General features: G+C 44.3%; 1 protein-coding gene across 10 annotated transcripts in view; it reads left to right on the plus strand.

Moving 5' to 3' along the window:
• WDR64 (WD repeat domain 64) overlaps nucleotides 1-24930 on the plus strand; it is a 249732-nt gene that overhangs the window by 90070 nt on the left and 134732 nt on the right. For all 10 annotated transcript variants that reach the window (XR_004538666.1, XR_004538667.1, XM_033935909.1 and 7 more), the window contains 5 exons: nucleotides 5701-5835; nucleotides 13554-13633; nucleotides 20617-20756; nucleotides 23376-23502; nucleotides 23887-24035. Coding sequence is in view for 8 of the 10 variants with exons in the window: in XM_033935909.1 (XP_033791800.1) it covers nucleotides 5701-5835; nucleotides 13554-13633; nucleotides 20617-20756; nucleotides 23376-23502; nucleotides 23887-24035 (631 nt within the window). In the remaining 2 variants the exon portion in view is untranslated. The remainder of the gene's footprint in view (nucleotides 1-5700; nucleotides 5836-13553; nucleotides 13634-20616; nucleotides 20757-23375; nucleotides 23503-23886; nucleotides 24036-24930) is intronic.

A 24930-nucleotide genomic window follows, 5' to 3' on the forward strand; every position in this document is an offset into this window, starting at 1 on the left:
TTTGATCCTGGGGAACTGGGTTCAAGTCCCACTTCAGCTCCTTGTGACCCTAGGCAAGTCGCTAAATCCTCCATTGCCCCAGATACAACCCCCCCCCCCCCCCCCGCACACACACACACACACTTAGATTGTGAGTCCACTAGGGACAGAGAAGGTACCTACATATAATGTGTACAGCGCTGCATACATCTAGTAGCACTATAGAAATGATCAATAGTAGCAGTATTAGTTGATGGCGTAGTAAGGGGGGGCAGACCATCCCAGGTGCCATCTTGGCAGGGACGACGGCACCTCTCCTCCTCTCTCATGCCAGCCTCAGTTCCCTTCTGATGTTATTTCCTGGTTGTGGGACCAGGATGTGACATCCGAAGGGAGCTGAGGCAGGCACAAGCAGGAGGTGGAAGATGTTGCTTGCACTGGGAAATATTTCAAGAGGTATGTGGGGGGTGCTTGAGCAGCAGGGAAAAGTAGGGGGTGCACAGTATGCTGATGCCAGGTGCCTCACTTCCTTGCTACATCACTGGGAGTGGTAGTGGTCTTGTTTGATTGAAATTAATTGCAACTTCATTTTGTTTTTGGGGTTTTTTAACTTTATTTAGTTTTTAATGCCAACAAAAAGTGCAATACAATTTATATACAAATAATGATAATCAACCAAGCACTTATAATCAATCAGTATCTATACAAAAGATAAAAATTCCCTCCCCCATCCATCATTACCATCAGGAATAATATCAAAACAAAAGATATACCCCCCTCCCTCTCCCACCCCCTCTGGATGTGCAACTTGTTTGATTGGCGCTTGATAGCCTCAATGGAGGACTTCGAGGGCTGCATTGGAGACCACTGCTATACAGGGAGGCCCTTTAGGAAAGACACAAAGGGCCAGAATCAGTAAATAGCACCCAATGCTCTGCACGGCAATAGGACTCTCTATTTTTTGAACTGCGCGGTGTAGGGGGTTTGGGAAGTCTTGCAGGACTTGAAACTGTGAGGCTCAAGTATCAAGAGCCTGATTGCTGTGCAGGGCAAAGAGAGAAGATGTTTCAGGTAGCACTGTGAATACGAAGGCAGGAGCAGAGAGAAACAGGTGAAGGCTGGCTGGGGATTCAAGAGAGCCTGGGGAAAGGCTGGCTGGGGGGCATGAGAGGGCCTGAGAGAAAGCTGGCTGGGGGCATGAGGGCCTGGAGGAAGGCTAGAAAGGGGCACAAGAGAGCCTGGGTGGAAAGTTGTCTGGGGGCATGAGAGAGCCTAGGGGAAGGCTATCTAGATGCACATGAGCCGCAGACTGGAGAAAGATTGTGGGGAGAGGTATGAGAGAGAGACAGACAGGCTGCTTAAAGGCTGGGGGATGGGGGTAGGAGAGAGAAACTGACGGGAACCCAGGCTATGATGATAGGTGAAACACAGAGGTAATTGCCTTTTTCCTTAACCTTTCTAGAGGGTGGTGCGGTTATGTTTTGTTAAGGGAGACTATTAGCAGGGGCACCTTAAGGAACTGATTTATTAAAGTTTCTTTGGCCGCAGGCACAAAATGGGGGGGGGGGGGGAATAAATTCCTAAAAGAGCTACTTCTAATTTAGGAGGGGATTCCAACATTCCTCCTCCCCTAACTTCACTGGGGACATGGTTGGAAAAGTGGAAAAGGAGAAACAAGAAAGATCTTAGACACTGGCTCCTACATTTCTGGGCTGGCTCCTTGATTTAATGAAAAATTATCGAGGAATGGTAAAATCACGCTGATCCAATAAGGCTGGGTGGTATATCAAGCTTTTAAATAAGCATAATGGTTGTGCCTATATTTTGGCACATGAAAACTGCTATATGCTAGTGGTCCATAAAGGTGAGCCCAAGAGCAGATCTCAATGGGCAAGTAAGGGAGGCCCGCATGATTGCCTGTTGAAGGTCTCATGGGAGAAAAGGGGATGGCGATAGGTTGGTGGGTTTTCCCACCGCTAAGAAGAAAAGCAGTTGGCAGGTCTGTGGCCACGAGGGGCACTGAGAGGTGGGTTTATAAGACAGGACCTCGGAGGACTCAGGGCTTACCTGATCCTCCAAGACAGCTTTTCCCACCTACCCACCTTTATGGGTTTGGCAACTGGGGGCCGAGTGTGTGGTAACTCGGGGGGAGGGGGGCAGTATCCTGAGCTACTGGCTGCTGGGCTCATCCAGGAATGAGCTGTGGGCCTGGCTGGGAGCTGTGCCTAGGGGTCAGGTGACCATGGAGAATGGGGCATGTAGGGACATGCCACCCCTCAGACCCTCGCTGGCATGGCAGGATTGGGGGCCAGAAGTTGATATTATTCTGTAGCTGGGGAATGTTATATTTGTTGCTGTGTTTGAACTCGTTAATAATGCCAATACACAGGGCTGCGGCTATTTTTCACCAACAAGAGCATCTTGTACGATAATATTATGGGAGTACTTGGGGGAGTGTGGGCTGGGGATACTACCGGAGGGGGGGGGGATACTGGGGTAAGTGGGCCTATCCAGATCCCGCTTACACAAGCTAGAAATCCATTATATAATATGCATTAAGGAGGGAATTCTATAAGTAGGCACGCTAAAATGGGCACAAAAAATACCGTTGCTAAGCTGTTCTAAGAAGGGTGCACACCTTTTATGGAACAGCCGTAGTGCCAATTCCAGCACCGATCTTTGGGTGTCAGACTTAGGCCTGCTGAAATCTGTGTAAATGCTGAAAATTAGAAAAAATCCAGCGCTACACCTAGTTTCAATTTTGGTGCTCTCCAAACAAAAGACCTCGGCAGCGACTTGTTTCACGTGAAGTATCTCACTCCATGACTTGCTGATCTCGTCATCGGCCTTAACCTATTACGTTCTCCTGTGGCAGATGAGTTTTAACATAGAGAAATGCAAGGTCATGCATGTAGGGAAAAAGAACCCGATGTTTAGCTACAAAATGGGAGGATCACTGCTAGGGGTGAGCAACCTTGAAAGAGACCTGGGGGTTATGGTGGACACAACATTGAAAGCATCGGCACAATGTGCGACAGCCTCAAAGAAAGCGAACAGAATGTTGGGTATCATTAAAAAGGGTATCACGACCAGAACGAAGGAAGTCATCATGCCGCTATATCGTGCAATGGTGCGCCCACATCTGGAGTACTGTGTCCAGTACTGGTCGCCTTACCTCAAGAAGGACATGGCAGTACTTGAGGGGGTCCAGAGGAGAGCAACTAAACTGGTAAATGGTATGGAAAACTTTTCATACGCTAACAGGTTGAAAATGCTGGGGCTGTTCTCCCTGGAAAAGCGGAGACTTAGAGGAGACATGATAGAAACCTTCAAAATCCTGAGGAGCATAGAGAAGGTGGACAGGGACAGATTCTTCAGACTGTGGGGAACCACAAGTACAAGGGGTCACTCGGAGAAATTGAGAGGGGACAGGTTTAGAACAAATGCGAGGAAGTTCTTTTTTACCCAGAGGGTGGTGGACACATGGAACGCGCTTCCGGAAGTTGTGATACAACACACTACAGGGTTTCAAGGAAGGTTTAGATAGGTTCCTAAAGGATGAGGGGATTGAGGGTTACAGATAGATGTAGAGGTAGGTTACAGAAATGGTCAGGAACCACTTCACAGGTCACAGACCTGATGGGCTGCCGCGGGAGCGGACCGCTGGGCGCGATGGACCTCTGGTCTGACCCAGTGGTGGCAACTTCTTATGTTCTTAATATATATTATTGTTTTATTATTAAAGCTAACTCTTTACAAAAATCTGAATTAGCCAATGAGCTGAAGATAGATTCACTTGGATTTCAAATATGAAATAACTTCATGTGGATCAAATGCCACAGAATAACTTCATTCAGTCCCGGTTCCAACAATGACCATATTTTACGTCCTTCCCATGCTGCATCAGGGCTAGGACCAAAGTTCTCTATACTTTCGATACAGAATCATGGAGTGAGATACTTCATGTGAAACGAGTCGCTGCCGAGGTCTATTGTTTGGAGAGCACCAAGACTGAAACTAGGGGGTCCTTTTATTAAGGTGCGCTAACCGATTTAGTGCACACTAACTGATTTAGCGCAGGCTAAAGATTAGCACTCACTAAATTCTAAGCCATCCATTATATTCTATGGGCACCTTTGCATTTAGTGTGCTCTAATCTTTAGCATGCGCTAAATCCGTTAGCGCATACTAAATCAGTTAGCACGCACTAAATTGGTTAGCACGCCTTAATAAAAGGACCCCCTAAGTGTGGCACTGAGCTTTACTAATTTTGTGCTATTTTTTGCCCCCGCTACTGACCCCTTTCAATTGTAATTTGATTCATCTGTGTAAATGCTGGCATCCAAGTTAGTCATGCTTAGTTCGTATTCTATAACTACAGTAGACTTTCTGTTAACCGGAACTCAAGCAACCAGAACTCTCAAGCAACCAGCAAAAAAAAAAAAACAAAAAAACAAAGAAATGCTGTAATACTTTAAATAAAAATGAAAATAAAATCAATTTCTGGCAGAAATTTAAGTGTAAACTTAGACGCCACATCTGAGTATGCTCATGCTTTGCCTACTACATGCCTGGTAGTTTGTCTGGTACAGTTTACGTTATGGTATAGTATGGGATATAGTATGTTGGACCTTTTTAATAGTAACTGTCAAGCAACCAGAAACTACATTTATCTGGCATCTACCAATCCCCATGGGTGCCAATTAACTGAGAGTCTACTGTACATGTATAACTTTTCTGAATGCCTCAAAATGCCCATGCCCCTCCCATGGCCATGTCCCCTTCTAGAATATGCGCTGTGGGAGTTTGCCAGCCTGCATTACAGAATAGTGGGCAGTCAAAGGCGCACACAAATTTTAATGAGGGCTGAGTAACGTCAGTAATTTGTTGTTAGCACAAAATTATTAATAGTTAAAGAGCTCATTAACCAATTAATTTGTGTGTGCATCTCGGTAGGATACCCAAATTTTACTGCCATATATAGAATCCAGAGATGAGTACAGAGGGCTCCTTTTATCAAGCCGCGCTAGCGGGATTAGCACGTGCGACTGTTGATCACGCGCTAACCCCTGCGCTGGCCAAAAAACTACCGCCTGCTCAAGGCAGGCGTTAGCGGCTAGCAGGGCCGGAGGTTTAAGGCGCACTATTACACGCGTTAAACCGCTAGCGCGGCTTGATAAAAGGAACCCAGAGTTTTGTGGTGCCAATTTGTAGAATTGCCACTATAATTTTTATACTATAAGGCTTTTCATTGCATTGATCTTATATTACTTTATTGCTGAATTAAGCAATATTATTGCATTTATATCCTGCATGCACCATCTCTTCAATACACTGGTTTCTCTAGTCTTGATGAGCTTTTTAAAAAAAGATTTTAAGTACAGAAAAAGTCATCCATTTGTTGTTAAGGTGTGTTGCTGAATTTTATGTTGTGCTACATCCGTATTTTGTCTTGTTAGTGCAGGGGTATGCAATTCCGGTCCTTGAGAGCCGCAGCCAGGTCAGGTTTTCAGGTTATCCACAATGAATATGCATGAGAAAGACTTGCATCTCAAGGAGGCAGTGAATGCAAATCCATCTCATACATATTCATTGTGGATATCCAAAAAACCTGACCTGGCTGTGGCTCTCGAGGACCGGAATTGCCTAACCCTGTGTTAGTGTATTCCTAAAATATAGTCCTTCCTTTTACAGCTGGGCTTATTAATTTTTTTCTCCTAGAATCAAAAGAAAATTACACAATGATTGGGTTTTGAAAATAAAATTTTACCCAGAGCTGAAATGCTTCGCCTCCTGTTCTTTTGATAGTCAGCACTCATTTATCCTGGATCGAGTAAAGAGGCTGAGGGAAACCGGGTGAGTAAAGCTATGTTTATTTATTTATTTATTTATTCATTCATTCAATTTTTTAGCCCATCCTCCCAAAGTAGCCCAGAATGGGTTACAAGTTTACATCACTAATAATAAAACCCTAAGTGCACATGCGCACTCCTACCTGCGTGATCCCTGCCTCCATGATCAGTAGCTCCGTGGCCGGCAGAGAAATATTCGTGCGTGTTCAGCGTGTTCGGTGCACGTGCATTCGGTGCATGCGTGTTCGGCGGTTTACAACGAGTGCATGCGTGGCGGTTTACTGTGTGCCGGTTGCCCGTGATAAAAAAAGGTAGATGGGAGAAGGGGCACGATAAACAGACAAACACACTGAAAGACAGGAAGGTGGGAGTGAAAGACACACACAGAAGGGCTACTGCTGGACAGGGGGGAGCAGGGAAGGGGTGCTGCTGGAGATTGGAGATATAAAAGGAAGGGAGAAGGGCTGCTGCTGGACAGAGGGAGCAGGGAAGGGGTGTTACTGGAGATTGGAGATATAAAAGGAAGGGAGAAGGGCTGCTGCTGGACAGAGGGAGCAGGGAAGGGGTGCTACTGGAGATTGGATATATAAAAGGAAGGGAGAAGGGCTGCTGCTGGACAGAGGGAGCAGGGAAGGGGATGCTGCTCAACAAGGGGGAGGTAAAAGGAAGGGAGAAGGGCTGCTGCTGGACAGGGGGAGCAGGGAAGGGCTGCTGCTGGACAAGGGGAGCAGGGAAGGGGTGCTGCTGGACAGGGGGAGCAGGGAAGGGGTGCTGCTGGACAGGGGGGAGGTAAAAGGAAGGGATAAGGGCTGCTGCAGGACAGAGGGAGGTAAAAAGAAGGGAGAAGGTCTGCTTCTGGACAGGGGGAGCAGGGAAGGGATGCTGCTGGACAGGGGGGGAGGTAAAAGGATGGTAGAAAGGCTACTGTGGGACAGGAGAAGCAGGGAAGGAGTGCTGCTAGACAGGGGGGAGGTAAAAGGAAGGGAGAAGGGCTGCTGCTGGACAGGGGAAGCAGGGAAGGGGTACTGCTGGACGGGGGGGAGGTAAAAGGAAGGGAGATGGGCTGCTGCTGGATAGGGGAGGAACAGGGAAGGGGTGATGCTGGACAGTAGAGAGCTAAAAGGAAGGGAGAAGGGCTACTGCTGTACAGGAGGAGCAGGCAAGGGGTGGTGGTGAATAGCTGAGGAGAGAGAAAGAAAGACAGACAGTGGCCAAGGAGAGAGAGAGAAAGAAAGAAGACACACACATCTATTCTAGCACCCATTAATGTAACGGGCTTAAAGACTAGTTATACATAATACATTTAAAATTAAAACAAAGTATCAGAATTAGTAAGTAGGCACATCATTAGGAAGTATTAATACAACAAGCAAATAACACAAGACGAACGCTGGCAAAAGGGAAGGGAGATAAAACTACAATAGTCCATTTCCTGTATGTTTCTTATGTAAACATTTTTGAAAAATTAAAAAATTAAAAAAAGAGCTACAATAGTGAGAGAAAAGAAAACAAAAAAGGGACAAACATGAGATAGGAAAAGAACATGGATGGGAAGATTCATAATGTCCTTATAAGGACAGTTATAGTCCAAAGTCATCATTTAATATGTTACTATGTTGTTACAGAATTGATAGACACCAGGCCATCATCAACTGTTTGTGACTTAATCCCAGTAATCCAGGTTTATCTGCCAGCAAGTGCTCACTATTCCTCCAATAAAATAACTCTTTTACGACACCACACGCAAATCCATCTTCTCTGTCACAGCTCCCACACTGTGGAATGCTCTCCCCACTGATCTTCGTCTAGAAAACTCTTTAGATAAATTCAGATCCAAACTTAAAATGTTCCTCTTTAAAGACGCCTTTACCTTGCAAATACTATTTCCTTTGAAATTCAATTATCTTTTACTGAATTCTTAAGGCAACCAAAACGCTTTTTTTAGAATCAACCTCCCCAGCCTAATTGTACTTCCCTCTCCCATTTCCCTTTTATTTTTATTTTCATTTTCATCTCGATGTATTTATTACCTTTTCCTTCCCATCCTTTCCTAATGTATCATGTACGTTCATGCGTAAATGTTTACCCTGTTTTTTTTAGTTTAGACTAGTGGCGTACCAAGGGGGAGGGCAAGGGGGGCAGTCCGCCCCAGGTGCACACCTTAGGGGGGGTGCACAGCCGGCCAGGTCCGGGTTGTCCTGCCCTACTATGCAACAGGACCTGCACCTCAGCGCGGCTGCTGGTGGACTCCCTCTGACTTACTTGCTCTGGAGCAGAGTCAGCAGCTGCGCTGAGGTGCAGGAAGGTCCCCTGATGACTCATCTGCTGGCTTTGCTCCTGAAGAAGTAAGTTACGTCAGAAGGGGTGGACCCGGCAACAACTCCCTGTGTCTGCCGGGTTCACCCCCTTCGACGTAATTTACTTCTTCCGGAGCAAAACCGGCAGACGAGTCATCGCAGGACCTTCCAGCATGCAGCTTCCGACTCTGCTCCAGAGCAAGTAGGTCAGAGTGGGGTGGACCGGCAGCTGGCAGCTACAGTCATCGTGGGAAAGGAGCAGGACTGCTGGAATGGAAGAGTGGTGGAGGGAGAGAAAAGGGCAGGGTGGTATGGAAGGGTGGTGCTTATGGAATTGATGTACAGGGAAAGGGGAGAGAGACATAAGGGGGAAGGATACTGGATGGAATTGGATCGGAGGGAAAGAAAGGGGGAAGATGCTGATTGAAGAGGGGTGGATGGAGAGAGAAAGGGCAGACATTGGATGGTAGTGGGGAGGGTAGAGGGGGAGTCTATGCTGGATGGAAGTGCGGATGGGAGAGATAAGAGAGCAAATGCAGGAAGGAAATGGGAGGAGAGAAAGAGGGGAGCAGACGATGGAAGTGGACAGAGAGAGGAGAAGGTACTAGATGGAATGGTTAGAGAAAGAGGGCACATGATGGAAGGAGGGGATAAATAAAAGGAGGGCACATGATGGGGGAAAACGCCCATTCAATTACAACTACAATGATTTACTACAAGTCAAGCTTACATATAAGTTAAGTGCGAATTTTTGATACATTTTAAAGTTATTTATTTCACTCAGCATTTTATAAGAGTTTGTTGCACATTTGTAGTTTTTGCACATAAAAATACCGGCTCAATGAAAGATACCATTTACCTGTACATGTGGTTTCCAAACACTGATGTGTTTTGAACAATACAGGTCTCTGAGAGCCGTATAACAGAATAGCAAGAATTCTTATTTGCATTAGTCCTCTATTCTGCTTGTTTGCTTTGATTTTTTCAAGAGGACTTAGTCCATTTCTGTGGTTAAACATATGCTAGGTACGCCACTGGTTTAGCCAAATTTTTATTCTTTTTTTAAAACTTTTATTACATATTATTGTAAACTGTTTAGATACCTGTATGATAAACGGTATATCAAATATAAAGAAAACTTGAAACACACTTTCAAAGTGTGTTTCAGACTCTACAATACATCCTTTTCTTACGCAGCAGCACAACATGTAACTCTTAGCCAAGTTGGAATGCATTAACTAAGTGCCACCATTATAAACCTGCATTTTGCTTCAATTCGGGAAGTTTGCAGGATGGCTGTGTGGTCTTGAGTGAATGCTTTGATAAGACTTGATAAGGCTTTTGGACAGTCAGACCTGTATAACCCTCTTTGCTAGTAGCGGTATAATAATAATAATAACTATTTTTATATACCGCCTCCTGCTACCACCTTTTTAACTTCAGTTACTCAAAACTACTTTAATGTTAAGTTGAGAAGCTCACCCAAAAAAGTTCTATTTCTAGTTAAATGAGTTAGATATGCACAACATCTTTTATTAGTCCTAAAGTTCAACTGTTACAAAAAAAATCTCTTATTTATCCTAAACAAGTCCTCTTAAGGTGTGCTCCTTCCTTATTGTGCTATACTCTGGCAGTCCTCCGCCAATGGCCTGCCAGCATTTCGTTTAAAGCTGCGTCAGGGATTCGGACCGGATGCCACGTCTTACATCTCCCCTTTCTCTTAACCCTTTCAGGACCAAGGGACATATTTGTCCCATAACTTTAAAATCCTATCAATTTTGATTGGGATAGTCTACAGTTCTAAATTTGATATGTACGGATTCCATATGATACTGCCTTTATGTAAACAAACTGGTTCCGACATTCATTCATTAGCGTCGTTGCCAGATTGACGAGAAGATTCACTTGCCACACTGTCCATAAGCCAGAAGTGTGATTTAAAAAAAAAAAAAAAAATGATATTTCACAAAAAAAATCAATATTTTGGCATCTGCAAGCCCTTTTTACCATAAAAATGTCGTCAAAACCACAAAAATTGGCCTACGATCCTTATGGTCCTGAAAGGGTTAACCATAATTCAACGGAGAAACAACGAAAAGAGTACAAATACATATACATTTTCAAGGTGCCGTTAAATTAGGCCAGGTAGATTGTTCTGCATATCTGCTCTATGTAAATTTGTAACTTTGTTACTATCCTTCCACTATGAATTTACTGAATGTATTTGCCCTGTGCAACGAATGTATTGCATCTCTGGCTACTAAATTCATATTGCCTTATCGGTAACGGGTCAATCGCGTGCAAGACAAAGACGCGCCGACAATGCCGCCCAGACAATTGCACGCAGGATGTCAGCGCGCTGAATTTAAACAGTATTTTAAAGCGCTCTGAGGGGGAGGGAACTCCCCCCCCTCCCATACACACACACACACTTTTCTTAGAACTGTTGGTGCTCCCATTACAGAGGAAACTGTAATTTTCCCCTAAAAAAGAGGGGAAAAGGCTGTTTCCGCTATAATGGGGTGTTTCCCCCAACACCCTCCCAAAACGGGAATGCCAACAGTTCTAAGTAAAGTGGGGGGGGGGTTCCCCCCTCCACACCCCCTCGGAGTGCTTTAAAATACTGTTTAAATCCAGTGCACTGACGTACTGCGTGCGATTGTCTGAACGGCATTGTCGGCGCGTCTTTGTCTCGCGTACTTTTGTCTCTAGGTACTGCCTTATCGGTTGTTCTGTATATTTGCTATGTGTAAATTTGTAACTTTGTTGCTATCCTTTCACTATGTATGTAATATTGTAACCCGTTCTAGGCTCTTCCGGGAGGACGGACTAGAAAATCGACTACTGAAAGAGGCACACTGGTTGCCTATTACACATCGCATAACCTATAAAATCATTCTGCTTACGTTTAAAATAAATCTTGCACACCAGCCTTTATATCTTTATAAGAAACTCATCCCCCATTACTCTCCACGTACTCTGAGATCAGCAGACCAAAAACTTCTACAAATTCCTTCAATCAAAGAATTCTATTATACCCGGAAAACAAACTTTACAGTTGTCGCCCCAACATTATGGAATGCTTTACCACAACAACTTAGAGAAGAACAACATCTAGATAATTTCAAGACCAATTTGAAGACATTTTTATTCCGAGATGCTTTTGTCTGTTCTTAGTTCCACCTTTTTATTTTTCTCTTTTTTTTTTTTTTTTTCTCTCTCTCCTAAATTCTCTCTTTTACTTACCCTACTTTTTCAAACTTTGCCTACCTTTTTCTCCTCTATTCCACCCTTTTCCCTATCATTTTTCTTTTTCAACTGATTCGTTTCAACTTATTTAGCCAACCGCTTTAATTAAAGCGATCCTACCCAATATGTTTTTCCCTACCCTCACTATTTCCCTCTCTTCTTCAGAATATGTAACTTTCCCCCCCCCTTCCCCTCATATCCTCACCTTCATGTTAGTCAAATTATGTCTTTAATGTTCACCCACCACATTTTATATTTTAAATTTTATCTTTGTTTTCCTTTGTATAAATTGTATTGTGAACCGGCCAGATACTTGGTGATGGTCGGTATATTAAAAAGTTAATAAACTTGAAACTTGAAACTTGACTAATTAAATAAATATACCGGTGCTTACCTCAACAATTTTTTTTATTTTAGGTAATTTTTATATACCATCTATCAAGGTTATCTAAGTGGTTTACACAATCAGGTACTCAACCATTTTCCCTCTCTGTCCCGGTGGGCTCACAGTCTATCTAACATACCTGGGGCAATGGAGGATTGAGTGACTTGCCCAGGGTCACAAGAAGCAGCACAGGATTTGAATTCACAACCTCAGGGTGCTGAGGCTATAGCTCTAACCACCTAGGTGCCTAAGTGCCATTAGGCCTGATTCTTTAAAGCACAGGTGTCAAAGTCGGTCCTCGAGGGCCGGAATCCAGTCGGGTTTTCAGGATTTCCCCAATGAATATGCATGAGATCTATGTGCATGCACTGCTTTCAATGCATATTCATTGGGGAAATCCTGAAAACCCGACTGGATTACGGCCCTCGAGGAGGGACTTTGACACCCCTGCTTTAAAGCAATGTTCTTCAACCTTTATACACCTTTGGACCAGCAGAAATAAAAGAATTATTTTGTGGACCGGCACCAGTTTGCGGACCGGCAGTTGAAGAACACTGGGCTAAGTCGTGGGCCAGACCCCCCCCCCCCCATCTCCACCCCAGACCCTGCCCCATAATAGTACTAATTGTAACACTATTTTTTCCATTCATTTTTTATATATACACACAATATAATCTTATTAACAACACATAATGGTTAACCACAAAACTAAACTACACAAAGCACATTGTATGCTTCTTAACATTCATTCCTACCAGAACACAGATAACCCCTTTGCAAATACGAGACCAAAAACTAAAAGTACTAATATATACAAACCAAACCCTAAGATGCAAGACTCTGCATGCAGTACAACCCCAGAGAAAAAGAAACAAAAGCATTTCTTCCTGAACAGTGCAAAATACCAGACAGCAGATGTAAATTCTCAAAATTGACACAATTCAGTCACTAAATTTAAAAATAAAATCATTCCCCCTACTTTTCTTGTCTCCCTCCCTCCATGCTGTGCTTTACCTTCTGGCCTGCCCCTGCCTGGCCGTTTTATGCCACCCTCGGTGTTATGTTTGGGCCGGCTCCCTCTTCCTCACTGCTGCAGTGCACAAAGCTACGGGCAGCGGCTCCTCACACATCCTGTGCCTCATCTGGAAGCCTTCCCTCTGACATGACGTCAGAGACAAGGCTTCCGGTTCAAGCGCAGGATGTGCGTAGGAGCCGCTGCCCGCAGCTTTGTGCACTGCAGCAGTGAGGAAGAGGGAGCCAGCCCAAAGATAACACCGCATTGATCGCACCATGGACCGGTGGTTGAAGAACACATGCCGGGCCTGTGGACCGGCAAGAAATTTCTGTGAACCGACACCGGTCAATGGACCAGCGGTTGAAGAACACGGCTTTAAAGGATATCTAACACTTGATTGACAACCACATCGACTGGCACCTAAAAGTTAAGCACGGTTAGATGTCGTTTATAGAATCAGGCCCTTACAGTTCTGTATTATAGATAAGAACATAAGAAGTTGCCTTCGCTGAGTCAGACCAGAGGTCTATCTCGCCCAGCGGTCCGCTCCCACGGCGGCCCATCAGGCCCACTGCCTGAACAGTGGTCTCTGACCAATTTTACAAATTACCTCTAATCCTATCCCTATAACCTTACCTCTACTCTTATCTGTACCCCTCAATCCCTTTGTCCTCCAGGTACCTGTCCAGATCTTCTTTGAAGCCCTGTAGCGTGATAAAGATTTTTGTGTGACGGTGGTATTTTCAACACTAATGGAATGTTTCTTTTTTAAACAGACCAGTCAGGGAACTTTCTGTTCCAAGAGGAGTTAACGCATTTGCTTACTGTATAAAAGCAAATATTATCGCTACTGGTGGTAAGTACATTATTCGTCCTGAAAAAAGAAAGCTAGGTGCATACCGTATATAAAGAGGCCTGTGTACTATGTGCTAGTAATTGTATAAGTCTTTTTATGTATGTATGTATGTAAAGCCTGTTTCACAGGCAGAAAAGTGCTTCTATAAGCATTTGTGTCCAGTATTATGTGATCTGAACATAGGTTGGTTGAGGTGCAGTTGATGCAGAGTTCCATTATACATGCATATTTTATACAATAAACCAAACTGAAATCTCATTTAAAAAGACAAAAATATACAATAAATACTTAGACATCAGCCCTGTAATATACAGTACAGTAGATTCTCAGTTAAACGGCACTCATGGGGATTGGTAAGAACATAAGAAGTGTCTCTGCTGGGTCAGACCAGAGGTCCATCCTGCCCAGCAGTCCACTCACGCGGGGGCCCACCAGGTCCAGGACCTGTATAGTAACCCTCTATCTATACCCTTCTATCCCCTTTTCCTTCAGAAAATTGTCCAAACCCTTCTTGAACTCCAATACCGTACCTTGTCTTATCACGCCCTCAGGAAGCGCATTCCAGGTGTCTACCACCCGTTGGGTGAAGAAGAACTTCCTAGCATTGGTTCTGAATCTGTCCCCTCCTAATTTTTCCGAATGGCCTCTCGTTCTTGAAGTTTTCGAAAGTTTGAAGAATCTGTCCCTCTCCACTTTCTCTGTGCCCTTCAAGATCTTGTAAGTCTCTATCATGTCCCCTCTAAGTCTCTGCTTAGATGTAGATGCTGGATAAGTGTAGTTTCTTGAGAGTTACTATTAAAAATAGGCCTAACTAAACTAAACTAAACCTTAGGTTTTTATACCGCGCCATCTCCATGGTCGTGGAGCGCGGCACGGTTTACAGGGATTGTAATGAGAAAGGAACTCCAGGGAAAGGGTTAGATGAAGATCGGGGGGAAGAAGAATGTAAGAGAGCTAGAAAGTCAGAGAGGAGGGAGAGTTAGATTTTAGAGAAAAGCCAAGTTTTCAGATGTTTGCGGAAGGGTTGGGTATAACTAATACTATACCCACGTGAGCGGACTGCTGGGCACAATGGACCACTGGTCTGACCCAGCAGTGGCAATTCTTATGTTCTCATGTACCCTATGCGATACCATTCCATAAACTGTTCCAGACAAACTACCGGACATGTGGTAGGCAAAGTGTGGGCATACTCAGGTGTGGTGTGCCAAGTTTACACTTAGGGCTCCTTTTACAAAGCTGCGCTAGCGGGTTTAATGCGTGTGACTTTTCATCACGCGCTAACCCCCGTGCTGGCAGCAAAACTACAGCCTGCTCAAGAGGCGGTAGCGGCTAGCACGGCCGGCGGTTTAGCGCACGCTAAAACGCACATTAAACCGCTAGCGCAGCTTCGTAAAAGGAGCCCTTAAATTTTGTTAACTTAAGTCGAGCCCTCTTGTAGGGATGAATTGGTATATAAAATCAAAGATTAGATTAGATTTAGCCAATGGTAAGGTAAATTGATTTTATTTTCATTTTTATTTAAAGTATTACAGAATTTCTTAGATTTATTTTACTGGTTGCTTGAGAGTTCTGGTTGTAACATGAAAAAAATATTTTTATAATAAGGAGAGACCATCATAAATTATATCCAAGTCATTTCTACAGCCATATTTACAACTGTTTTAATCACTGGTGCTCTCCAATGCAATGCTCACTTCAAGTCTCTTAACCCCTTACTTGTCCTGTTTGTCCGTTTGATTAGATTGTAAGCTCTACAGAGCAGGGACTTCCTCTTGAATGCTTTAATGTACAGCGCTGCATATGTCTAGCAGCACTATAGAAATTATAAGTAGTAGTAGTAAGTCTGTTTTATGCTGAATAAATAATTGTTGCCATATGACATATATGTGCTTACAAGCAATGCAAATAAACGCTGGGTTTTACTAAGCCATGGTAGAGGTTTCTACCATGGCCCAGAGCTCTAAATGTTCCAATGCTGCTCAGACATTCATAGAATTCCTATCAGCGTTGGAGCAGCATCGGAGCATTTAGCGCTCTGGGCCTCTGTAGAAACCTCTACCGCGGCTTATATATTTATTAATTTAAAAATGTATATACCGCATACAACTATGCGGTTTCCATATCACAAAACAAGGAATAAAGAGGAACTGTAGAAAAAAATACAATAAAAAAAAACTAATAACCTCCAGTTTAAACGCTGTAGCAAATGCTCAGAATTTAACCACTTTGTGTCTTATGCACTCATTTCAATTCAATTCAGTAAGTATGCACTTGCTGGGGAAGTTGCCTCAGAAGCTGCAGGGCAATCACTGCTCTGGAGCTATGAAGGGGAGCTTAAATAACTCATTAGCTTCTCTCCAACATTCTATCATAGGCATAAAGGCCCAAATTCTGTAACCTAAAGTTAGGCACCTACCGTATTTTCACGCATATAACGCGTGCGTTATACACGATTTTACAAACCGTGTATAGCCATGTGCGTTATAGGCGTGAGCGCGTTATCCCCTTTTTTTTTTACATAGTTCCCCCCCCAACATCCGATTCCCCCCCCCCGCAGGACTGCTCACATCTGCACCCCGAAGGACCGCTCGCGCTGGAACACGCACCTGCACCCCCACCCCGAAGGACCGTTCGCACCCCCACAGCCTCCCCACCCCCCCCATCATGTAGAAGTTTCCTACCGTCGTCCTGCTGCTTCCTCTGCCGGTGGTCCTGCCCCTTCTCTTAGCCCTGCGTCTATGCTGCTTCCTCTTCTGGCGGTCCCGCCCTTTCTCTAACGTCAGAGAAAGGACGGGACCGCTGGAAGAGGCAGCGTAGAAGCAGGGCTAAGAGAAGGGGCAGGACCGCCTGCAGAGGAAGCAGCAGGACGACGGTAGGAAACTTCTACATGATTGGGGGGGTGGGGAGGCTGGGGGGGTGCGAGCGGTCCTTCGGGGTGCAGGTGCGTGTTCCAGCGCGAGCGGTCCTTCGGGGAGCGGGTGCGAGCGGTCCTGCGGGGGGGGGGGGAATCGGATGTCGGGGGGGGGGCATCAGGCTTTCAGGGTGGGGACAGGACTTCAAGGGGCAGAGGAGAGTCGGGGCGGGCGAAAGGAGAGTCGGGCAGCGATGGGAGAGTCGGGGCGGCATGCGCGATATACAGGTGTGCGCCGTATATAAAAATTTATTTACATAAATTACAGTTCCCCACGCGCTATACCCGTGTGCGTGTTTTACATGGGTGCGCGGCATATGAGTGAAAATACGGTATTTCAGAGGCGCCCAACTAGATAGGCGCCTATCTAAATTGAAGAACAAGCTCAATTAAGCTTTTTAATCCGCACTGATTGAAACCTAGGCGCCTATCAAGAAAGCGCGATTCTGTAACGAGGCGCCTCTAAAAATTTAGGCGGCGTTCAAAAAAATAGGCGCTATGCACGTTAGGCGTGGGTGTGGCTACATGTTAGGCGCCTTGTTGCAGAATCACTGCTCTTAGGCGTGCTTATGCGCTCAGCTAGGAGCCTAACTTTTAGTTGTGCCTAGAGCTGGCCTATTTCTTGGGCGCCTCCAAAATAGACTCCGCTCAGCGTGATTTACTAAACAGCACCCAATTGTGCTTGAATCGCACTGAACAGTGCCTAAGTAGGCGCCTAACGTTTGGGCGCTTCTTATAGAATTTGCCCTAAAGTGGTTAAATTCTGAGCATTTGGTACAGCGTTTAAACTGGAGGTTATTAGGTTGTTTCTATATCACATACATAAAATCTTGTTTCCCTACGATTATCACATATAACATAGACATGTCTAAACCAGTGGTTCCCAACCCTGTCCTGGAGGAACACCAGGCCAATTGGGTTTTCAGGCTAGCCCTAATGAATATGTATGAAGCAAATTTGCATGCCTATCACTTCCATCATATGCAAATCTCTCTCATGCATATTCATTAGGGCTAGCCTGAAAACCCGATTGGCCTGGTGTTCCTCCAGGACAGGGTTGGGAATCACTGGTCTAAACAACATCATTAATCGTCCCCCTGTTATAAACAGGGATAGAGCGCAAATTCAATCAATTCAAAAATACAAGCAAGCTTTAAATCATACATTGGTGTCAGAAAAAATTCTAAAAAGTGATTATCAGCTGAAATATACCTTAACATAAGAAGGCATTGGCAAATAATTGAGTTTTCAGCATTTTCTTAAAATTCATCCTCCCCATACAGAACCGTAGGATACCAGGCAAGGCATTTCATGGTTCTGTGCCAGCCACAGATATCATTGATGCTCTGATCCTAGCTTGCATAGTCGACATTCTACCCTCCAAACTTAATTTCATTCCATTTACATCTCTAATCTCGGTTTATAGATCTCAAATAATTCTTATAAGGAGCCCAAAAATGATATGCTCATCAACAAAACTTTCTTCAAAAAGGACATTAAAATTTTCTCAGAGTAAATTCAGTAAACATGATAGAGTATTTATCTTATATCAGTCAAGTAACTTGTCGAGCAATCCCCAAAAATCTACTGCCATACTTGTTGAATTTGCACCAAAGGTTTTTATTTATTTATTCATTTTATTTCACGTATAATCTGCCTATTAAGTAAGGGGTGGGTGGGGACAATTGACCACTCATAATAATAAAATACAAACAAAATATTACAAACAACAATAACATATTACAATTCATACATCAAGTAAAAAAACCCAAAAATAATAACTGAAATATATAAGCCCTTTTTTTAAACACAGAGGTTTCCCACACCCTAAGCTCATATTCAACGTGATACTTAAAAAAAATTGTTTCCTTTATTTTTTGTGCAGATTGTGCTCTAATGTTGCCATTAGCGAACAATACCTGCAAAATGTTTCAAAGGGAACACTTAGAGCCAGATTCTTCAAAATGTCGCCTAGATCGCACCTAACTTAAGTATTTTAAGTGGTGTGATAATTGGTCACATCATTAAAAATTCATTTTTTAAAATATATATAACTAGTGTTTTAGCCCGTTACATAAACTAGAGTAGATGTCTATTTTGGGTTTTTTTTTTCTTTGTCTCTTTCTCCTTGGACGCTGTCTGTCTGTCATTCTTTCTGTCTATGTCTCTCCCTGGCTCCCTGTCTGTCTATCTATCTTTCTGTCTCTCTGGCTCCTGTATTTCTCTATTGCACCATGCCTGCCTGTCTCTCAGTGGCCCCCTTCCTATGTCCATAGTGTCCCATCCTATGTCCTTAGTGCCCTCAGTGCTTCCTTCCTATGTCCTTAGTGCCCTATCCTATGTCCTTAGTACCCCAGTGCTTCCTTCCCATGTCCTTAGTACCCCTTCCTACATCCTTAGTGCCCCCAGTGCCTCCTTCCCATGTCCTAAGTGCCCCCAGTGCCTCCGTCCTGTGTCCATAGTACCCCTAGTGCCTCCTTCCCATGTCCTTAGTGGCCCCAGTGCCTCCTTCCCGTGTCCTTAGTGCCCCCAGTGCCTCCTTCCCGTGTCCTTAGTGTCCCCAGTGCCTCTGTCCTGTGTCCTTAGTGCCCTCAGTGCCCCTTCATATGTCCTTAGTGCCCCCCAGTGCCTCCTTCCTATGTCCCCTTCACTGCCTTCCAGACTTTGACCCAACCCCACCCCTGAAGCCAGCCTGCCTGCCACCCTTACATCCCCCTGTGTAGTAGATCCAATGAGCAGCATTTTTAAATTTCTGCCCTCCCCATCCCTCCTGTACAGTAGAACCTGGCATTTTTACTTCCCTCCCTCTCATCCCCCCTGTGCAGTAGAATTGGTGATCAGCCTGTTTCCATCTCCCCCCCCCACCACCACCGTGCAGCCGACCCCATTGACCCTCCCATTCACCCCTCCCACTGCGAGACGACCTACAAACCTTCCGGAACCAGAAGCGTCCCCAGCACTTTAAAGACGCTGCTTCGCGACCTTCTAATGCCGATTTCCTCTGCCGCGTCTCTGTCTTTGATGATGTCATCAGAGATGCGGCAGAGGAAATCAGCATTAGGAGGTCGCGAAACAGCGTCTTTAAAGTGCTGGAGACCTTGCTGGTTCCGGAAGTTTTTTTGTTGTTTCGGGTTAGATGGGAGGCTCAACGGGGGTTCGGGCGGCGGGGAGGGGGGGGCCGAAGACGATGAACTGCTTCCTTATAGTGAGTCGAGGGAGGGAGTAAAAGCGCGCATGCGCACTCTTGCCAGCGGGGACCTATAGGTTCATGGAAAATGGAACACGCAGGTAAGAGTGCGCATGCACGCTTAGGGTTTTATTATATTAGATTAGGCACCCTCTGGCTCCAGCACCTGGGTCCATGGCACCTAGAGGTACCTAGCGATGCCAAAACCTGGAAGTGTGCGCTAGCCAAAAAACTACCACCTGCTCAAGAGGAGGCGGTAGTGGCTAGTGCGTGTGGCATTTTAGCATGCACCATTCCGCGCGTTAAGGCCCTAACATGCCTTCTTAAAAGGAGCCCTTAGGCTTGCATTGAATATCTGGGCATAATTTCTGTGGCAGCAAACAGTGTTTCAAGATGTTGACCACTACCAGCTGAATATCGACCCCATAGCTTATTTTCAGACGTTAAGATTCCTTCTTCTGTTAAGTGTCAAAATCACATATCATGAAAAGTCTTATCGGGTTGCTAAGTGCTAGGCATTTTGCCCTCTAAAGGAAATGTTTATCAAAGCTGAAGCAGTGTTTTAATTTTGGTATAATTTGATAGATGAATTTATTTAGGGGCACACTAACCCCCTCTTTTGCTAATGCATTGCGCGGGTTTTAGCGCCGGCAGCAGTTACTGCCGCTGCCGGTGCTAAAACCCATGCTAAGCAAAACCCATGCTAAGCGTTCGTAAAAGAAGGGGTAGGATAAGATAAAAAGCCCATTTTATAGCTTTTGGACCTCTTAGCATTTAATGTGTGCTAATTCTGTTTGTGCATCCCGTTTAGTAAAAGGGCCTCTTGGTTATTGGTTGTTCTTAACTAGTAATTGTCCTTTCTTTTTGTTCTGTTTCTTTCAGGATTTGATAAAATTATTCGACTGTGGCATCCAAACATTTTCTCTAAGCCAGTGGGAAAGCTTGTTGGACATTTATATGCTATCACTGAAATTACCATTAATGAAAAAGATCAGCATATTATTAGCCTCTCCACAGCAAGGGTAAAAGCTCTTTGACAAATGTTCTAGAACGAAGACTAGGGGACACTCGATGAAGTTACAGGGAAATACTTTTAAAACCAATAGGAGAAAATATTTTTTCACTCAGAGAATAGTTAAACTCTGGAATGCATTGCCAGAGGTTGTGGTAAGAGCGGTTAACGTAGCTGGTTTTAAGAAAGGTTTGGACAATTTCCTGGAGGAAAAGTCTGTAGTCTGCTATTGAGACAGACATGGGGGAAAGCCACTGCTTGCCCTGGATCGGTGGCTTGGAATGTTGCTACTTTTTTGGGTGTTGCCAGGTATTAGTGACTTGGATTTGCCACCGTGATGACGGACTAGATGGACCACCGTAATGACGGGCTTGATGGACCATTGGTCTGACCTAGTAAGGCTATTCATATGTTCTTAAAATGTTCTAAAACTTTAGGGGGTCAATATTCAGAGCGATTTAAGCAGGCTAGAGAGGCTCTGGGCAACTTAAATCGCCTATCAATGACCAACAGCCAATATTTACTAAGCCTAGTAGTGCTGCTGTATATCAGCTGTGACCAGCCCTGCAAAAACGTGGGACATTCATGGACAGGCCAGATAGTGGTGCTGGGGAGATGCTAGAACTTATGTGGGCTCCAGCGATATTCAGCCAGGGCCCGCTTAAAATAAGTGGGTGAATTTAGGACAGGTATAAAGCCATTTGGAAGGCCGCCATGAAGGGTCAGAGCTCCTGCTCCCAGAGACCCCCACTGGACCATCCAGTAGACTGTGACAGCTAGGCCTGGGGGACCTACCAGATCTTGGGGGTAGGGGGCCTAGCAGGAGGGGAGAGGGTATAATGTGGACAGGGGGAGAGGGCATTGTGGGGGTTGGAAGGAGGATTGGAGGATCAGGGGCTTGGGGGAACCATTATTGTTTCTCTGCTGCATGAATGCCATAAAGCTGTCTCTGGGCAGGAATAAGAACCTTTTGCTCAGAAGTCTCTCTTATAGTTTCCTGTGCTTATAGCCATCATTGTTAACCTGGGAAGCATTGCAGCAAAACTCCTCTTGAAGTTCAGGATGGAGGATTGCTTTCTTTTGACCATTGTGAATGTTAAGGCAATTAACTAAAGGATCTGTGTTGAACTGACCTTTTCAGATAAGTGGTCTACTTTTAAACAGCTTTTGTAGAGCCATAACATTTGCCACTCCAGTAGAAGCGAGAATCCTTGCTCCATGCAATGTGTTATGATTAAAATTCAAGAACTTTTCCAGCGACGTTGTACCGCTGCTGTGGCGCCTTGCTGAAGAGCTTATGAGCACATTTAAATATTTAAAAGCCTTTAAATGTTATATGATGATATTATTTGAGAAACTTGCCAGTATTGATGAGAGGGGGGGGGGTCTTTTGTGTTTTGTTCTATTTTTAAAGTATTGCCCCTCAAGTGGACTGTTATTTAAAATCCCCGGACTATTTGGATCATATCCTAAGGGATGACAACGCTACAACTCCCTGCCCCCTCAGGATCTTGTTTTGATTTATTCGTTGATTAAAATTTATTTACTACCTTTTGGAAGAAATTTACCCATGCCAACATATAGCAAGCATAACCCAGACTTAGGCAATAAACAATTACAACAGTAAAATATTCAAATAATTATATACATGCTATTTAAATTAACACAATATGCATTAAAACATCCTAATAGGTAGCAAAGAGGATCGGTGGAGAACATAAGAATAGCCTTACTGGGTCATACCAGTGGACCATCTAATCTAGTAACCCCTCCTCACAATGGCAATCCAGGTCACTAGCACTTGGCAAACACCCAAATAGTGGCAACATCCCATGCTGCTGATCCAGGGCAAGCAGTGGCTTCTCCCAGATCTGTCTCAATAACAGACTATGGACTTTTCCTCCAGGAAATTGTCCAAACTTTTCTTTAAAATCTGCTCTTACCACAACCTCTGGCAACACGTTCCAGAGCTTAACTATTCTCCGAGTGAAAAAATATTTCCTCCTATTGTTTTTAAAAGTATTTCCCCGTAACTTCATCATTTGTCCTCTAGTTTTTGTAATTTTAAGGAAGCTTTTACTATAAGATCCTAGGAAATGACGTCAGAGGGAGAGCTGACATGACACAGGCAGCAAGTTTGTGATGCTGCTCGTGCTGGGAAAATTAAAGAGGTACAGGGGAAGGGAAAGGGGGTGCGTGCGGCAGGTGGGGTCAGGAAGGAGCAGGAGGTGGAGAAGAGGGCGGGGGAGGGGGCGCCACCCACCTTCGCCATGGTTCTGAAGCTGTGTTCAGATTTTCACTGTATCTGTAGGGTTCCCATATGGCTCCAGAAAAAGAGGACAGATTGAGACATCCGGGTTTTACATCCATTCCTTTCAATGGACATAAAACCCGGATGCCTCAATCTGTCCTCCTTTTTCTGGAGCCATATGGTAACCCTAATTTATCTGGTTAGATACTGCTGAAAATCCAGTTTTACTAGCATAACTCCCTCTGAGTGGGAGTTATGCTAGTAAGAGCCGCTCTTACCTGGATTACTCCTCCTGTTTATCAGCCCCTTAAAATATAGTAAAATAAAGGTTTCTATCACAGCAATGTTAATTAACTGTATAGCCTTTCATTTTTTCAGGGATTCAAAGTGTGGGATATACAGACCCTTACTCTACTGCAGGTATTCCTTGATACAGGGGAGGGTCCTGGGGACAGGTCAATTCGCTCAATGATATTTGACAGCAAGCATCTTCGACTCATTACAGGTAAGTCAGTTTCTGCAAGCTTTGACCTAGTTTCTGTGTAGCTAGGGTTACCAGATTTTACTTTAGTAAAATCCAGATCCCCCCTAGACCCACCCCAGGCCCACCCAGTTCTGCCCATCCCCTCCCCGTTACACCCCAATCCCGCCTCAGCCCCTCCTCCCCCTGCTGCCTGCTCTTGTCGGGCAGGAAGGCATTCATGGATGCCCTCCTGCCCGACGACATCCCGAGCTGGAAGCTTTTCAAAACCAGAACAAAGAGTACATGTCCAGGTGAATCCGGACGTCTGGTAACCCTAGATATATTATTACAGCCATACACAGCATCATCTATTTTTAAACCCAGTATTTTTCTCACTCTTTCTCTATTTCTCATTTATCTGCAAAGGATCGTGTGTCTTGGATCTCTGGCCTCTAACACGAATGGTACAAGATACAAGACAAGCTCCACACACGCACGAAAAAGCCATAAATGTGCTAGTGTACAACAGTGCTTTACATCAGGTACTCACCATTTGCTCTGAGTCTATTGTAAAGGTAAGTTTTGCATACAGTAGCCTGGCATCCTCAGAAGTACTGTGAAAATCTTATAGATTAATTTATAAGGGAAAGGGCTTTAGATAATGCTCTTTTAGGCACAATGGCTGCAATGTTGGCTCCACTTACTCAGATGTGGCAAGAAAACCTGGACAACTGCATCAGGCTCTTGATAATATTTTACACAAAATTAGGCAGATGCTTTTTCTAATTCCTGGATCTCTTAATTAGTGGACTAAATAATGAGTGTAATTTTCTTAATATTTTTGATTGATTTCACATTAAAGGCTCCTTTTACTAAGGTGCGTTAGGGCCTTAACGTGCGGAATAGCGCGCGCTAAATTGTCACCCGCACTAGACCTTAACACTAGCATTGAGCTGGCGTTATTCTAGAAGCGTAGCGCGCGGTAATTTTGTGCGTGCGCTATAAACGCTAGCGCACCTTAGTAAAAGGAGCTCTAAGTGAACTTTATTTTCTGAATCTGTACTCAACTAAAGTTTTCTTGTTTGTAATTTGAAAATTCAATAAATAAAGAAAAAAAAGTAGGCAGATAATGCTGCAGAACATCCAAGGATGGCAGTGGTCAGTGCAACTTATCTGGATAGCAGAAGAAACAGTTTTTAAATATTGCGCCCAGTGTTTTTAATTGGCACTAAATTTAACTTCTTGTATACATTTTAGGGCTAATGTTTCAAAACCCTTTTTTGCCCACAGAAACACCCTGCTCCAAAATTACCCCAGGGGTTACACCTGTACAAAGAAGATACAGAGAATATTTTCACCTTTATTTTTGTGCATGACCTCAGTGTATTCATGTTTGAAGAATGAGTATAGGTGGAGTGTGTGAAGAACTGCGTAGTTTATAAAATATACACATGCATGTGTGCACGTTTT

The sequence above is a fragment of the Geotrypetes seraphini genome, chromosome 3 (assembly GCF_902459505.1).
Source record: "Geotrypetes seraphini chromosome 3, aGeoSer1.1, whole genome shotgun sequence".
Lineage (NCBI taxonomy): Eukaryota > Metazoa > Chordata > Amphibia > Gymnophiona > Dermophiidae > Geotrypetes > Geotrypetes seraphini.